This window comes from Poromitra crassiceps (genome assembly GCF_964638095.1).
Source record: "Poromitra crassiceps genome assembly, chromosome: 4".
Taxonomy (NCBI): Eukaryota; Metazoa; Chordata; class Actinopteri; order Beryciformes; family Melamphaidae; genus Poromitra; species Poromitra crassiceps.
Window position 1 is genome coordinate 14601237 of NC_139626.1, and position 17577 is coordinate 14618813.

General features: G+C 44.1%; 1 protein-coding gene across 2 annotated transcripts in view; it reads left to right on the plus strand.

The window, feature by feature from the left end:
• The window catches only part of mms19 (MMS19 homolog, cytosolic iron-sulfur assembly component), a 42644-nt gene that overhangs the window by 16924 nt on the left and 8143 nt on the right, over nucleotides 1–17577 (plus strand). The window contains exons 14-26 of one of the 2 annotated variants that reach the window (XM_083636168.1): nucleotides 259–337; nucleotides 2312–2437; nucleotides 4537–4618; nucleotides 5151–5248; nucleotides 8200–8364; nucleotides 9237–9407; nucleotides 11444–11543; nucleotides 12006–12108; nucleotides 13175–13255; nucleotides 13608–13734; nucleotides 14291–14397; nucleotides 15793–15849; nucleotides 16292–16478. In XM_083636168.1, coding sequence (XP_083492294.1) covers nucleotides 259–337; nucleotides 2312–2437; nucleotides 4537–4618; nucleotides 5151–5248; nucleotides 8200–8364; nucleotides 9237–9407; nucleotides 11444–11543; nucleotides 12006–12108; nucleotides 13175–13255; nucleotides 13608–13734; nucleotides 14291–14397; nucleotides 15793–15849; nucleotides 16292–16478 — 1483 coding nt within the window. The remainder of the gene's footprint in view (nucleotides 1–258; nucleotides 338–2311; nucleotides 2438–4536; nucleotides 4619–5150; nucleotides 5249–8199; nucleotides 8365–9236; nucleotides 9408–11443; nucleotides 11544–12005; nucleotides 12109–13174; nucleotides 13256–13607; nucleotides 13735–14290; nucleotides 14398–15792; nucleotides 15850–16291; nucleotides 16479–17577) is intronic. The other variant, XM_083636169.1, reaches the window with a different exon arrangement.

Consider the following 17577-nt stretch of genomic DNA (forward strand, 5'->3'; position numbering starts at 1 on the left):
AACATTTCTTAAAGTCTCATTTCTTGATTACATCCGGTGTGGTTTACTTCAGGCTTAAATAAATATGTCCAAGATGTGCATTGATACTGTATTTCAGAATTATTTTACGCCTTTCATATCATATCATGTAACAACACTATAAAATGGTAAGTTAGCTAGGAAGTGGTTGAATGCTAACGTTTACAGTAGTAATAACGTACTAAACGCAAAACTTTCTTTCTTAATTGTGTGAATGGGCTGGACTTGATTTCCCTGCAGTGTTCCCAGAGGCGAACGTTACTGGAGGTGCTGCAGGGCTTCATCCTGTCGGCAGAGACCAGCCAGTCTTCAGAGAAAGGTGAGCGTCATATCATTGTATTCAGTCAGCTCATGGAAGAGCTGGGACTTATGGAAAGTTCTGGAATCGTACATCAAATTGCATATCGGCGTTCACAAATCGGCGCTCGCTTGTTAAGTGTGAACTGTCCACAGGCACAGATGAATATCTGGTCATGTAGGGAGAGTCATCAAAGTGCTACAGCCAATGAGAGCACAGTGAGGCAGACATGGCTATGGTTGTTCGTTCCTGGATTATGAACAAAATGGAACGTTACATCCCCCATTTTGTCTAACCTGCGCCATTGTTGTCGGGTCACGGCGAATGAACGGAGAAATACAGTGAGTTGAGAAAGCGGAAGTGCAATTCCATATTTCCAGGTCGGCGGCCATTTTGTGTGAAATAGGCCCATCATATCATGACATGACAGCTGTCAATCAATCTTCATGGCTTGGATAAAGTTCTGAGCAGGCAAGATGGCTGCCTAGTGCCTACATGGGCAGACTTTTCTAGCCCGTAAATGTTAATATACTTGGCCAATAAGTATGTAACATACAAAATAAAATTATCATTAATGTCATAAATTAATGTAGAATGCAAAGGACATGTAACTGGCTCGTTAAACTCGCATTCCAGGAATATCGTTATTTACCGCAGATCTTACCGCGGCTCGTCGGACATTTCAAGATGGGCAGCAGCACTCTTCATCGGGCTTAGAAACAGCAGTCAGCTCCCCGGTCCTCTATGAATCCCACTTGATTGGGGGCAGAACCCGCTGGATCCCACTCAATTTGGGGGCAGAACACGCCATACAAGTGCCAGGATTGGTCAACTCGAGTCCCTAGTCCCAGACTTTCCAACTGTCAAATCAAACTCCTCCACAAATATGTCCCGCCTCTCTACCCTGTTTCAGTCAGAGCAATGTTTGTTTTCAGTTGGAAAATATGTCACACAGACCCTGTCAGACCCATTGTAACTTCTGTGATGTGTCTGTCTCTAAAGTGCAGACAAACTTACCTTCTGTGATGTGTCTGTCTCTAAAGTGCAGACAAACTTAACTTCTGTGATGTGTCTGTCTCTAAAGTGCAGACAAACTTAACTTCTGTGATGTGTCTGTCTCTAAAGTGCAGACAAACTTACCTTCTGTGATGTGTCTGTCTCTAAAGTGCAGACAAACTTAACCTCTGTGATGTGTCTGTCTCTAAAGTGCAGACAAACTTACCTTCTGTGATGTGTTTGTCTCTAAAGTGCAGACAAACTTACCTTCTGTGATGTGTCTGTCTCTAAAGTGCAGACAAACTTACCTTCTGTGATGTGTCTGTCTCTAAAGTGCAGACAAACTTACCTTCTGTGATGTGTCTGTCTCTAAAGTGCAGACAAACTTACCTTCTGTGATGTGTCTGTCTCTAAAGTGCAGACAAACTTACCTTCTGTGATGTGTCTGTCTCTAAAGTGCAGACAAACTTAACCTCTGTGATGTGTTTGTCTCTAAAGTGCAGACAAACTTAACTTCTGTGATGTGTCTGTCTCTAAAGTGCAGACAAACTTACCTTCTGTGATGTGTCTGTCTCTAAAGTGCAGACAAACTTAACCTCTGTGATGTGTTTGTCTCTAAAGTGCAGACAAACTTAACTTCTGTGATGTGTCTGTCTCTAAAGTGCAGACAAACTTACCTTCTGTGATGTGTCTGTCTCTAAAGTGCAGACAAACTTAACCTCTGTGATGTGTTTGTCTCTAAAGTGCAGACAAACTTAACTTCTGTGATGTGTCTGTCTCTAAAGTGCAGACAAACTTACCTTCTGTGATGTGTCTGTCTCTAAAGTGCAGACAAACTTAACCTCTGTGATGTGTTTGTCTCTAAAGTGCAGACAAACTTAACTTCTGTGATGTGTCTGTCTCTAAAAGTGCAGACAAACTTAACTTCTGTGATGTGTCTGTCTCTAAAGTGCAGACAAACTTAACTTCTGTGATTCTGTCCCCCCCCCCTCCCATCAGATGAGAGTGTGTTTCTACCATTCCGTCAGCCTCTGTGCAGCATAGTGTTCTCAGCTCTGTTGGAGAGTAACGCCGGCCTGCAGATCACAGCCACCTCTGTCCTCACCTCACTGGGACGGCAGCCAGGTGACAGACAACACACGGTTACACTTTCACTCCTTTTCCTTTGCTCTACGAGATAGGTGGTTCTCAACGTCGGATCCGGGGACCGCCAGGGGTCAGTGGTTCTCAAAGTGGGGTTCCAGGGGGTCCCCAGCAAAAAGGGGGACCATTTATTTTCACTATAATTCCATCCATAAGTAACACAATGACAATGTATGACTATTTTGGTCATGGATTTCATACACTTTCTGTACTAAAGCATCTAAGAGCAAAACTCTTATCAGATGGGGGTCCCTGGGACAAAATCTTATCAAATGGGGTCCGTGGTCTAATTAGTTTCAGTTTAGGGGTCCTTGACGTGAACACGTTTGAGAACCACTGCCTTAGGGGCTTCCAGGGTTCCAGAGAATCAGGGGCGTCATGCAAGCCAACAATCTGAGGGGGCGAAATCTGGCGCTGCCCGGAGGGCGGCAAAAAATTTGGGGGGTTGGAAGCCAGATTTAGAGGAATATCTCATTTTAAATTAACAGACTGAGCAGGTGTAACCATAAGGCTATTTTCCAAACTGCTCAGCCTCCTGGAAAGATCCATAATCACCAGACTAAGTACATTGCCACTGCCCAGGCTCAATGGACTTGACAAAAAAGGGAGACCACATGTTTCAAAGCAATGTAACACAATGTTTATTTTGGCTGGTATTGCCTTTTCAGAAGGTAGAAATCTTTCCTCTAGAGCAGGGGTTCCCAACCTTTTTTGTGCCAAGGACTGGTAGATACATGGGAAAAAAGTTGCGGACCGGTTGTCAATTCTAATGGTTTTAGTTATATATATTTACTCACCAGGTGGCGACAAAGGGTAAATAACAGCCTTTTGTGTTGTACTGTATGTAGCCTATACAGTATTTATGTTTTTGTTTTAACTACAAACATACATAAACGTAAACTTGAAACTATGTTTCAACTACCATACACAGCCTATACTATTATAGGCTATGTTTATTAAAAAAAAAAAAAAATTTTTTTTTACCTCTCAAAAATCTGAGGGGGCAATTGCCCCCTCAGTTACAATGGGCATGACGCTTCTGCAGAGAATGTATAGACCTTATTCGCTAACCCTGGACGGCACCATATTGTTGACATACCGTCCTGCGCGCACACAGCGCTGCAGCTGACAACCAGTAACAGCCTTATTGCGTTTCTGTTCCATTACAAAATAGCGATGGTGATGACAGTAATAAAAACCCCAGAGTTGTTGTTTGTATGGTGCCGTGAATGCCTGTAATAATAAACAAAAGAAAAAACGAGGTGAACAGACTTTGCTCTGAGGAGCTGTCAGAAAGTTCCACCTGTCTTTCCTAACTATCCACACATCTCCTGTGTGCTGACGTATCCTCAGTCTCGCTCCCTTCACGTCTGTGGACGGTAGAGATAGAAACAAACCACGCAGACATTTGCTGTCATTACTACAGCCATGTATAATGCAGGTCACCATCCGAACACAACAGGAACGATACAGGTAACGCTAACAGTGGTTAGCTTCCTATAAACGCTGCTCTTACATACTGTAGGCTGTCACTTGAGAGCTGCAGCGCTATGTCAACAACATGGTGGCGGTGGGCGTGCCCGTACGTGAGTTACGTCAATCGAATAAGGTCTATTAACTTAACGTTTCAATGCTAATGCGTCTCTGTCAGTCCAGATACAAAGCGCTCTTGAGGTTTATTTACCTTTGTTCAATATCTACAAACAAAACAGGAATAACATAAGACATGAACCTTGCATTACACTCATTCCGACATCCTGTACAGTTATATCTAAATGGTATGAAGTATAACCAAAACGGAAAGGATCATCGAAAGGGACCCTTGACGATGACGATGAATCCTTACAAAATAAGACCAATAAAAAAACAAGTCTTGATTCCTACATAGTAGAGTACATGAGAAGAATAGAACAATTGAAGGTAGAAGAAACCAGGCCACTAGTTTGTTGGCGTAGCAACCAGTGAAGCAGGAAATGATCCACGTAGTTGGATTGTGTCTTGGAACAGTCAAATCATTTGGCTGAAATGCTCAAGATGGTATAATAAGAGGAACAAATGAGTGTTAAATGTTTCTCTGTCAGGTGTGCTGCTTGACTGTGATGTGCTGCTGGCTGTGGATCACCTGACCAGACTGCTGCTGGAGGAGGAAGACCACAAAGTCAGGTCAGTGTCACCCCACTTTTTTAAACGTCTCTGTGTCTTTGCTCTGTTTCCCCTCCCCCTCCAGATAGACTAAACATAAACCAGTCTCTGTGTCTTTGCTCTGTTTCGCCCTCCAGATAGACTAAACATAAACCAGTCTCTGTGTCTTTGCTCCGTTTCCCCCGCCAGATAGACTAAACATAAACCAGTCTCTGTGTCTTTGCTCTGTTTCGCCCTCCAGATAGACTAAACATAAACCAGTCTCTGTGTCTTTGCTCCGTTTCCCCCGCCAGATAGACTAAACATAAACCAGTCTCTGTGTCTTTGCTCTGTTTCCCCCTCCAGATAGACTAAACATAAACCAGTCTCTGTGTCTGTGCTCTGTTTCCCTCTCCAGATAGACTAAACATAAACCAGTCTCTGTGTCTTTGCTCTGTTTCCCCCTCCAGATAGACTAAACATAAACCAGTGTCTGTGTCTTTGCTCTGTTTCGCCCTCCAGATAGACTAAACATAAACCAGTCTCTGTGTCTTTGCTCTGTTTTCCCCTCCAGTCTTGCCGTAGTGGAGGGTGCTGGAGCTCTAGCCAAGCTGCACCCAGCTGCCTTCATCACTAATATGATCCCAAGACTAAAGCTGGAGATCTTTACCGGTAAGAGACTGGAGACTCACACACATACAGCAGAACATGTGTCTTCATGTGTCTTTACTGGTAAGAGACTGGAGACTCACACACATACAGCAGAACATGTGTCTTCATGTGTCTTTACTGGTAAGAGACTGGAGACTCACACATACAGCACAACATGTGTCTTCATGTGTCTTCATGTGTCTTTACTGGTAAGAGACTGGAGACTCACACACATACAGCACAACATGTGTCTTCATGTGTCTTTACTGGTAAGAGACTGGAGACTCACACACATACAGCACAACATGTGTCTTCATGTGTCTTTACTGGTAAGAGACTGGAGACTCACACACATACAGCACAACATGTGTCTTCATGTGTCTTTACTGGTAAGAGACTGGAGACTCACACACATACAGCACAACATGTGTCTTCATGTGTTTTTACTGGTAAGAGACTGGAGACTCACACACATACAGCACAACATGTGTCTTCATGTGTTTTTACTGGTAAGAGACTGGAGACTCACACACATACAGCACAACATGTGTCTTCATGTGTCTTTACTGGTAAGAGACTGGAGACTCACACACATACAGCAGAACATGTGTCTTCATGTGTTTTTACTGGTAAGAGACTGGAGACTCACACATATACAGCAGAACATGTGTCTTCATGTGTTTTTACTGGTAAGAGACTGGAGACTCACACACATACAGCACAACATGTGTCTTCATGTGTTTTTACTGGTAAGAGACTGGAGACTCACACATATACAGCAGAACATGTGTCTTCATGTGTTTTTACTGGTAAGAGACTGGAGACTCACACACATACAGCACAACATGTGTCTTCATGTGTCTTTACTGGTAAGAGACTGGAGACTCACACACATACAGCAGAACATGTGTCTTCATGTGTTTTTACTGGTAAGAGACTGGAGACTCACACACATACAGCACAACATGTGTCTTCATGTGTTTTTACTGGTAAGAGACTGGAGACTCACACACATACAGCACAACATGTGTCTTCATGTGTTTTTGCTGGTAAGAGACTGGAGACTCACACACATACAGCACAACATGTGTCTTCATGTGTTTTTACTGGTAAGAGACTGGAGACTCACACATACAGCAGAACATGTGTCTTATGTGTTTTTACTGGTAAGAGACTGGAGACTCACACACATACAGCACAACATGTGTCTTCATGTGTTTTTACTGGTAAGAGACTGGAGACTCACACACATACAGCACAACATGTGTCTTCATGTGTCTTTACTGGTAAGAGACTGGAGACTCACACATACAGCACAACATGTGTCTTCATGTGTTTTTACTGGTAAGAGACTGGAGACTCACACACATACAGCACAACATGTGTCTTCATGTGTTTTTGCTGGTAAGAGACTGGAGACTCACACACATACAGCACAACATGTGTCTTCATGTGTTTTTACTGGTAAGAGACTGGAGACTCACACATATACAGCAGAACATGTGTCTTCATGTGTTTTTACTGGTAAGAGACTGGAGACTCACACACATACAGCACAACATGTGTCTTCATGTGTTTTTGCTGGTAAGAGACTGGAGACTCACACACATACAGCACAACATGTGTCTTCATGTGTTTTTGCTGGTAAGAGACTGGAGACTCACACATATACAGCAGAACATGTGTCTTCATGTGTTTTTACTGGTAAGAGACTGGAGACTCACACACATACAGCACAACATGTGTCTTCATGTGTTTTTGCTGGTAAGAGACTGGAGACTCACACACATACAGCACAACATGTGTCTTCATGTGTTTTTACTGGTAAGAGACTGGAGACTCACACATATACAGCAGAACATGTGTCTTCATGTGTTTTTACTGGTAAGAGACTGGAGACTCACACACATACAGCACAACATGTGTCTTCATGTGTTTTTGCTGGTAAGAGACTGGAGACTCACACATATACAGCACAACATGTGTCTTCATGTGTTTTTACTGGTAAGAGACTGGAGACTCACACACATACAGCACAACATGTGTCTTCATGTGTTTTTGCTGGTAAGAGACTGGAGACTCACACACATACAGCACAACATGTGTCTTCATGTGTTTTTACTGGTAAGAGACTGGAGACTCACACATATACAGCAGAACATGTGTCTTCATGTGTTTTTACTGGTAAGAGACTGGAGACTCACACACATACAGCACAACATGTGTCTTCATGTGTTTTTGCTGGTAAGAGACTGGAGACTCACACACATACAGCACAACATGTGTCTTCATGTGTTTTTACTGGTAAGAGACTGGAGACTCACACATATACAGCAGAACATGTGTCTTCATGTGTTTTTACTGGTAAGAGACTGGAGACTCACACACATACAGCACAACATGTGTCTTCATGTGTTTTTGCTGGTAAGAGACTGGAGACTCACACATATACAGCACAACATGTGTCTTCATGTGTCTTTACTGGTAAGAGACTGGAGACTCACACACATACAGCACAACATGTGTCTTCATGTGTTTTTACTGGTAAGAGACTGGAGACTCACACACATACAGCAGAACATGTGTCTTCATGTGTTTTTACTGGTAAGAGACTGGAGACTCACACACATACAGCACAACATGTGTCTTCATGTGTTTTTGCTGGTAAGAGACTGGAGACTCACACACATACAGCACAACATGTGTCTTCATGTGTCTTTACTGGTAAGAGACTGGAGACTCACACACATACAGCACAACATGTGTCTTCATGTGTCTTTACTGGTAAGAGACTGGAGACTCACACACATACAGCAGAACATGTGTCTTCATGTGTTTTCATTGCTTGTTGAGACTTGACTGGTACTCTGATGACTTGAAAAGGTTTCTAAAGTCATGACTCGAGACACTTGGTGTAATGGTAACGGGTTAAAACACCTGACGAACGTTTCCCACTCCTCTCCTCTGCCCAGAGTCTAGTATGGGCCAAGACGGCATCAACACACTCCCCACGGAACGTTCCCGTCATGCAGTGCGTCAGCGGTGTTTGTCTGCTCTGGCCGCGGTCTCCACGGAGCCCAGCATGGTCCAGGAGAGCACGCCTGTCCTCCTCGAGGTCCTCAGTTCAGCACACACAGGTAAGCTGTCAGTCAGTTCAGCACACACAGGTAAGCTGTCGGTCCTCAGTTCAGCACACACAGGTAAGCTGTCAGTCAGTTCAGCACACACAGGTAAGCTGTCGGTCCTCAGTTCAGCACACACAGGTAAGCTGTCAGTCAGTTCAGCACACACAGGTAAGCTGTCAGTCCTCAGTTCAGCACACACAGATAAGCTGTCAGTCGTGGTCTTTTGGTTGTGTTGGCTGAAGTGTAGATTCGTTTGTTACATGATTGATAGAAGCATGCAGGTTTTAGTTCACATTTTAGAGTCCACGTTAGAGCCACAGGCCCCCAATTGACGAGATTTTGTCTCTCTGACTCAAATGATTAATTGTTAATTATGATTTTTTTCAGAGCTCTATGACGTCTGTATTGTATCGAGAGAGATAACAGAGAAACTGATCAAAACAGTCATTCTTCTGCATTCTCTAATTGTGTCAACTTATTGTAAATGAAATAATCATGTTGAACAATTCATCAGTTCGGATCCACTCTGGTGGTCCCCGGACCCCATGTTGAGAACCACTGTTTGAGTGCAACATGAATTAACCCACAGACTTTACAACTGTTGGGGAAAAAACCTTTAAACCGAGACACTTGTCAGCAGTGTTGTGCAAGTTCACATTTCACAAGAGCTAGCTCAAAGTTCAGATCACACAGATTAAAATTGGCTCGAGCCTAGCGCTGCGGCGGAGCAGGAGGAGTAGCTGGTACCTTGGACAGCGCTGGGCTGGCCTCTGGTTGCTTGAATATAGTGTTTCTGTAGGGTCACAGAGGAGTCTGTTGCCCATAACTGATTTATCTGACGATTATTAGAAATAATACTGGTGGTGTTTTGCTGTTGTCTCCAGGCAGCATGGGCTTCCAGGTGGAGGAGGTGGTGTCTGTGTGCCGCAGCCTGCAGAGGATAGCGGAGCAGGCCCGGGACAGCGAGGAGACAGGGCACTGCTTCCATGACATCATCATCCCGCGCCTGCTGGCTCTGGCCCTACAGGCCGCTCTGCAGTCTGATCCTTCCCAGTGTAAATTTATCCTAAGAATTCCTGACCACCGGAAAAATCTCCCATGATATCCCTAGATCTCAATCTCACCGATCGCAAGCACTAACTTCTACCTGATATCAAAGATAATTCTGTGTATTTTCAACCTGGTCTTTATTTGTCCTACTTTTTGCCATCATGAGGACTGATTGCATTCAAAATGTCACAACTTATTTCACTGTAGCTCTTTCATACTTTGCGATTAATTCATTAGAATCCCTTCATTTAAATCCAGAGCAATTTAAATCCCTTTCACAGTAAAACATACTTTTATAGACAGCTCCTTATAGTCACATCTCCATTTTGTAATTGTGCTTTTCTCATTTTATCCCTTGTTTATTGTATGTAAAGCAATTTGAAAACATTGTATTTTTGAACAAATAATGATAATCCCTTTAAATATAGTTTTTTAGTTTAGTTTATTTGACATATCCGTTTAAAATACATGCAAGTCAGGCATTAAAAAAACAACAATGTCAAGGATAACACAAAAAGTCGTGGACTTGTTTCCGTTGTGGTCCTTGGTGTCAACATATACATAAAACACTAAAACACATAAAAATACTTACACACTTAAAACACCAAATTACATAATACATTGTACATCCTAATAATCCCTCCGTCCCCTAACGTTACCTGTCTATTCATGGACTTTGGCTAGTAGCCATTTCCTAGCATTCACCTTAAAACTGTATGGGTTCGTGGTCTGTTTGATGGACAGAGGCAGTTCATTCCACTCCCGTGCTCCTGTGTACGCAAAAGAGCATTGCCCCATTTTGGTTCTACACCTCGGGGGGTGCAGGTTGGCTAAGCTGTACCTAGTCCTGTAGCTGTGTGATTCCCCGGCACTGGAAAAATAGCTGCTTAGGTATGCTGGGGCCCTGCTGTTAACAACCTTGTGTACCATGTTGAGCCTCAGCTGAGTCACTCTGGCCTCAACTGGTAGCCAGTTGAGCTCTTGAAAGTGCCTCCTTCCAACATGGTCTCGAGGGCCTAGCCCCATCACAACCCTAACCAGCTTGTTTTGAGACACCTGCAGTTTCCCTTGTAATGAGACTGTCAGACCTGTTGACCAAGCTACACTAGCGTAATCGAACTGACACTGCACTAGGCTGTTGGCTAGTAGACGTAGGCTTTCTCTGTCCAGCAGATTGGCCTTTCTGGCTAGAAACCTCGTGCGGGCGTTAACTTTACCCAGCACCTGTAAGGCCATTCCCTCCCCACCCAAACTGCTATCTAAGACACACCCCAGGTACTTCACTGATGTCTTTGCAGCTATCTCCACAGAACCTACCTCTACTTTAAGATCCTGGGCCTTCTTTAATCTGGGCTTAGACCCAAATAGAATAGACTCCGTCTTCCCTAGATGAAGTGACAGCCTATTGTCGCACAGCCAGCTGCTTATCTTAGTGAGTTCCTCTCCTAGCCTACTTTGGAGTGTGTTCTTGTCTTTGTGCGAGATGAGCAAAGCTGCATCATCTGCAAATAAATACAAGTTACAGGAACACGCATCTCTCATGTCATTAATATAAAGTAAAAATAGCAGTGGTCCCAAAACACTTCCTTGCGGAACCCCACATACTACTGGTTTAGTGTCTGACATAAAGCCGTTGACCTCTACTCTCTGATCCCTGTCTGTCAGGTATGAAGTGACCCATTCGATAGCGGTGTTGTTCATCCCTAGTGCCTTCAGTTTTTTAAGCAGCAAACTATGGTTAACTGTGTCGAAGGCTTTCTGAAGATCTAGTAAAACCATTCCACACAGTTTCCCTTCGTCCATCTCCTTTCTGATGAAGTCGTTAATGTAAAGTAAGCATGAGTCTGTAGAAAAGGACTTCCTGAACCCTGATTGAAATTCATACAGAAGAATTAATAGTTCAATTAATTGATGATTGAACCAGCAACACATGGCTTTTTTTCTAACCATATTTCTAGCAAATCAAATCAGGTTTATTTGTGAAGCTATATTATTGAAGGTGGAATTGAAACATGCGCTATGTCCTGTTCCCATTGTGCAGGCGAGGGGTCGTCCGGTCGGCACAGCCCCCTGGTGGAGGAGGCAGTCCTTTGCGCCATGGTTCCTGTCATCAGCACCTCCTGCTCCAGGATGCAGACCACGTCAGTTGAGCCTCTCTCTCTCACTGTTTTCTTACTCTTGTTTGTTTCTTCATTCTAAAAAATACAACACTGCATTCATCAAGTCCTGGTGCATTTTACTACTCATTAACTTAAGTGTGTCCTGTGATGTTTTCCTGCCCGTTTTACACAGAACTTGTAAGCAGAGGATGTACCAGCGTTAGCTTGCTCGCTAGCTGGTGATAGTGGGTGCTGTGTTTGCGTTTACCGGTGTAAGATAGCGTTAACGTTAGTGTTGTAAGCCTATTTGCGTTCACGTGTGGAAGAAAATATTTTCTAAAGCAGTGCTTATGTGGACGCAATTATTATGGAGGAAAAACCTCGTTTTCAAAAATACCCGTGTACGTGTGGACTAGGCCTTAGTCTCCTCTGCTTTATTTATGTAGCGTAAGAAGAGTTTGCATAAGGTTAACGATGCTTCCTCTCTGTGTTTGGTGTGGTCAGATTTGCAGGTCAGACGGCGTCGAGGGCCGTGTCTCTCTTCCTGGACGGTGACGTCTCCTTCCTGCCCGACAACTCCTTCCCTTCCCACATCCAGCTGCTCCAGGTCTGCTGCTCGGTGCATTTTTTGGCATTTATTGTTGAGCAGCAGGTGTGGGGTGACCAACCATCCCGAAGAATCCGGGACAGTCAAAAATTAGGTGCACTTGTCCCGGGATCCCGGATCCTACCCTGGTTGTCCTGAAAATGAACCGTTAACAGTAATAGACAATATGAATTGAGCTGCTGGGCTGTGAAAACTGTCTGTACACTGTGATACTCACTCACTTGAGGGCAAAAATGCTGTGGAGAGCTGACTTGGTGACACAGTAACGTTATTATTGAAAAATGCTGCACTGAACATAGCCAATTGTGTCTTTTGGAGCGCTGTTTAAACCAGATGACGGAGAGTAGAGCCTCCACTGCGGGAGGAGTTTGTGATTTAAAGAAACATCTAAAAAATGTGTTTATAAGTTTAATGTCAATCTTAGCTGATGAAAGGACATTTACAATGACTATCACCTGTGCGGAATGGTCTTGTAAAAACAGCCACTGCGCTTCATATCATCCTCACAGCCAATCTATCTAGGCTATTTTATCCATCTGTAACTGATCTTCAAGTCAAGTCAAGTTTATTTGTATAGCACATTTCATACACAGAGGCAATTCAAAGTGCTTCACATAAAATGGTTGACAGGAAAATAAAAGAAAAGAAGAGAGTAAAATGGACATTTAAAAGCATCACAACAAAACTTTAAAAAAAAAAAAAAAAAGTGCATTAAGCAACTTCATTAAGCACTCATTAAGCTTCATAATATTCATAACAATTTGTCAGTTATCAGAATTAATTTCACGTTACTATAAATTCTATACATTTTAATCCCTCTGACATTTAAAATTAAGCCACCTGTTTGAGTCATTGCTTCAGGTGTAATTATGTTTGAAATATAGAAGAGGACGTAACCATGCACCCCCCCACTTCCTGCCCAACCCAACTCCCTGTCCTGGATTTGACTCATTCTCATCTGGTCACCCCTAACCATGTGTATAGTATCAAGTGGAGAATTGGCGACCCAGCTGAAAAAGGTTTTAATGTCATTGTGACTTTGTGGCTGTGTTTGATGTGTCCCCAGCAGCAGCAGCAGGGGGCGTCGTGGAGCCAATCTCAGATGGTCTGTCTGCTGATGGGCTGCGTGTGTTCTCTGCCTCGCAGTGTAAGTCTCTGCTTCAACACTCGACTCTAGTCTCCCTGGGGACGATACAACCGCTCACAACAAGGAATACAACACAACAGCAAATCTTATTTCAGTATTTTTCCTTTGTAACTGACTAAAACGATGAATCGATCGTCAAAGTTGGAATTTATGTGTTTTCTGTCAATCGACTACCGTAATTGTTTCAGCACTAAGGAGAAGTATTTCTATTGAGAATCTGCATGGGAACATCGCATGTATGGCATTTTTAAATGAAACTTTCTAAACTCTTCTGACTCTGTGTGCGTGTGTGTGCATGCGTGCATGTGTGTGTCTGTGTGTGTGTGTGTGGGGGTGGTGGTGGGGGGTCCAGGTGGAGGTTCCTCAGTGTGACCGGCTGCTGTCGGAGCTGGAGGAGCTGAGCTGTACCTGCAGCCACCCTCTGTCCTACACCTCGGCCGCCAAGTGCTACGCCGGCCTGGTCAACAAGAGACAGCCAGGTCAGTGTGGGTACGGGTACGACAGCCTGGTCAACAAGAGAGAGCCAGGTCAGTGTGGGTACGGGTACGACAGCCTGGTCAACAAGAGAGAGCCAGGTCAGTGTGGGTACGGGTACGACACGATCCACGGGCCAAATGTAGAAACCTAGCCTGGTTAAATCCATCTGGATCCGTGAACCTACATTGTGATTGGTTTCGTGGATCCGTCTGGGCTCGGCACTGTGCACAGTCATTTCAGTGGGTGGAAGTTCACAAATTCACACATTTACATTGTGTTTTTCAGTATGTACAACATTTGATGATCATAAGAGCTAGGGTTGGCACGATGGCATCGACAATCGTCGATGGGGCAACCCCCATCGACCTCTGAGCCTTCTCCATCGGACCATCATGATGACAATTTAGTTTTAGAAAGTGGGTCTTAAAAGGCAGAAATCTCTGCTGGTTTGGTTTGTTCTTCGGGTGACTCTCTGGACAGCCTGATACAAAAGGTTTGGTTTGTTCCTCAGGTGACTCTCTGGACGGCCTGATACAGAAGGTTTGGTTTGTTCCTCAGGTGACTCTCTGGACGGCCTGATACAGAAGACGATGAAGAGAGTGTGCTGTGAGCTGGACTCTCCTTCCTCTCCTGTCCGGACCCAGGCATTCACCCTCCTCCTCTGGGTGAGAGACTGTTCACTTTATCTGATCTTAATATCATTAAAACTGCTGGATGAGGCAGTTTCATATGGTACATTATAATTCTCGTAGGCTACTAGGACAATTGTTTGTAATTTCATATCTCGATTTTGATTAAAATAATTAAGCAACAGTAGTATTAAAATCACTCAAGATGTTAAAGGGACAGCTCAGCTCACCCTAAAATCCAAAATACATATTTGTCCTCTCACCTGTAGTGCTATAGAGCTGAACAACCACATGACATCTCCTGCCCGGGAAGAGAGTTGCCCATTAATTTTCTCCATAGACATTTTGAAAAAAGTTTTAAGGCTGGAACCAAACCAATCGGCGACCTACTGAATTGTGAGTGACCATAAAACATTTCACTTGGAGCAAAAACAAAAAGTAGATGGGGGGGGGGGGGGGATATTTATTTTTTTATTCCCCCCATTGTTATTTTAGTAGACGTCATGTGACTGTTCAGCTCTGTTGATCCATTCTAGATTGTTTTGTGTTATTTGTCTGAGTGTTGGAGAGCAATGTCTCATCTTTCCAGAAATCACGACCCGGTCACTCAAGATAAGACCTTGTTGTGAGCAATTTCATATAGGAACTATTTTCCAAACCAAACCTCACTTATCTCCTCAGCCAATCATCAAGACCAGGGGTTTTCAAAGTCTGAGACTGTGGGCCTCCCGCCAGACAAAGCCAACATTATTTAGAAGAAGAACCCGACGGACAAACCCATCTTTATTGTCACACAACACACGTTACTTACAACACATGCATGCAAGGCCACACACACACTCATGCAGATGGTGGCCGGTGAAATATTTCCTCTACTCGTTTTGAGCCAGACATGGCATGCCCTTCCTCTGGGGGGCAGTCAGGAGCAGTGGGCAGCTTTTCGGTACAGCGCCCAGGGACCAATTTCTGTCATCGTCCTCGCTGGTCAGGTGACGATCTAATCCATGTTTTTAGGGGTCCATAACGATGTTCTATGGAGGAACCCCAGGGGAGCACGGGGAGAACATGCAAACTCCACATGGGAGTGGGCACTGAGGACATGGGGGTGGGGGGGGAGGGACGCGCCCACAGCGTCCCAGGCGGGGATCGAGCCCACGACCTTCTAGCTGTGAGGCGACAGCACTACCGCTGCGCCACCCCCTTTATTACATTTGAACCAGTCCTTACATTTGTTCTTCAAGAGAACTACTGCGTTTACTCTCTGACTGCTCATGTTAATATCCGAGGAAGAATCTTTTCTTTTTTGGATGGATACAATTGGAAGTGTGTATATTTGATCTGCTGAAACGTGGGACTGGTTGGTGGGTGTGTACTGTGTACTGGCCTGTGGCAGAAAGTATGTTGTGCTCATATCAACCTCTCTACCTGTAGATGGCCAAGGCTCTGCTGCTCAGATACCACCCACTGTCCACAGCAATGACCGACAAGGTACACACACACACACACAAACACACACACACACACACACACACACACACACCAGGGGGTCATTAAAAATTATTAAAATATCGTAAATACGGGAAACATGTTTCTTTTTTTACTCCTCCTCCCCCATTTTGCCTACACAGTTGGACTTTATGTTCTGTAATTAAATTCCTGTTGTCTTTGCACTTATTCTATCCATTTATATCTGTTTCAGAATTTAACATTTATTAGCTATTTTCAATCAGAAATTGGCTGCTTTTTCCGGCTTTGTTTCTTCATTTAGGTTTTTAATTTGGTTTTAAATTAAATTCCAGGGAGCATTAAAAAGCATTTAATGTGAAGGCAGCATTAACCCCCTCTATGTGTGTGTGTGTGTGTGTGTGTGTGTGTGTGTGTGTGTGTGTGTGTGTGTGTGTGTGTGTGTGTGTGTGTGTGTGTGTTGAAGCTCTTCTCTCTGCTCGGTGACTCTGATCTGGGTTCGATGGCGGCGGACGGCTTCTCGCTGCTGATGAGCGACTCAGACGACGTCCTGACCCGCTGTTGCCACGCCGACGTGCGCATCATGTACCGCCAGCGCTTCTTCAGCGAGAACTCAGCCAAGCTGGTTCAGGACTTCAACTCCGCTCCGCAAGGTACAGCAGCAGCAACAGTTCCAAATCCATTTGATATACTTTCTTGGGATCGATTGGTCTGGTCTGTCATAGTAGAACCTGACCTATTTTAAAAGTGAAGTTCTCTAGATTAACATTTACATTTGTGTGTGATATAACACGTGACTTTCTACTAGGCTTTATGAGTACCGTATTTAATTAAAGGAACAGTTCACCCTAAAATAAAAAATTTAAAAAATTAAAAAATTTGTTTTTTCTCTCTCAACTGTTCATTCTGGTGTGAGTTGCCAAGTTTAGAAGATATCGGTCATAGAGAGATCTGCCTTTTCACGAATACAATGGAACTGGATGGCACCTGGCTTGTGGTGCTCAAAGCACCAAAAATAAAAATATATACCGTAAATTCCGGACTATAAGCCGCGGCTTTTTTCCCGTTTTTTGGCCTTTTTTGCCCCCTGCGGCTTATATAACGGTGCGTCTTATCTATGGATTTTTTCCAAAAAAAAAAAAAATCTCTCTTTTTTAGCACTCTTTCTAACTATAAATCCACTTCTGTTTTAATTTCCTCTCTTGCCCTCTTTTAACAACATAACATAACATAACATAACACAACACAGGTAAGCAGAAAGAAAAAGACAAGCAATCACGCCATGAATGAGGAAATGACTCACCTGCTGGAGGCTGGAGATACACCGCTTGGGCTAAACTTTTACTCCGTGAAACACTATCGATTAAGTCCGACATCGCTCAGAGGTTTTGAGCAGCTTGAAAACAAGTTTGAAAACGTGCAGAAGTCCATCCACTCACTCACTAAAGAAAATAATGCAACCGTGAAGAGTTTCACTCGTGTCCAGCCATCTGGCCGAGTTAGAGCCGAAGTCCCGAACACAGTGAGAAAACCTCCCGAAGGTGCTGCTGCAGCGGGGTGCATATTGTCCGGCCAGCCGACCGAGAGGCATGCGAGCCGGGCACTATTAAACAGTTGGGGTGTGTGAGGTGGCTGGCTGTGGAGGTGGCGGTTTCTCCTCCTCCTCCTTTCTTCTTTCTTTCCGGCCTGCCACCGAGGGCCATCTTCATCTGCCTACTCCGCTGGCCCGACCGTCAACTCATCCTCCAGGCT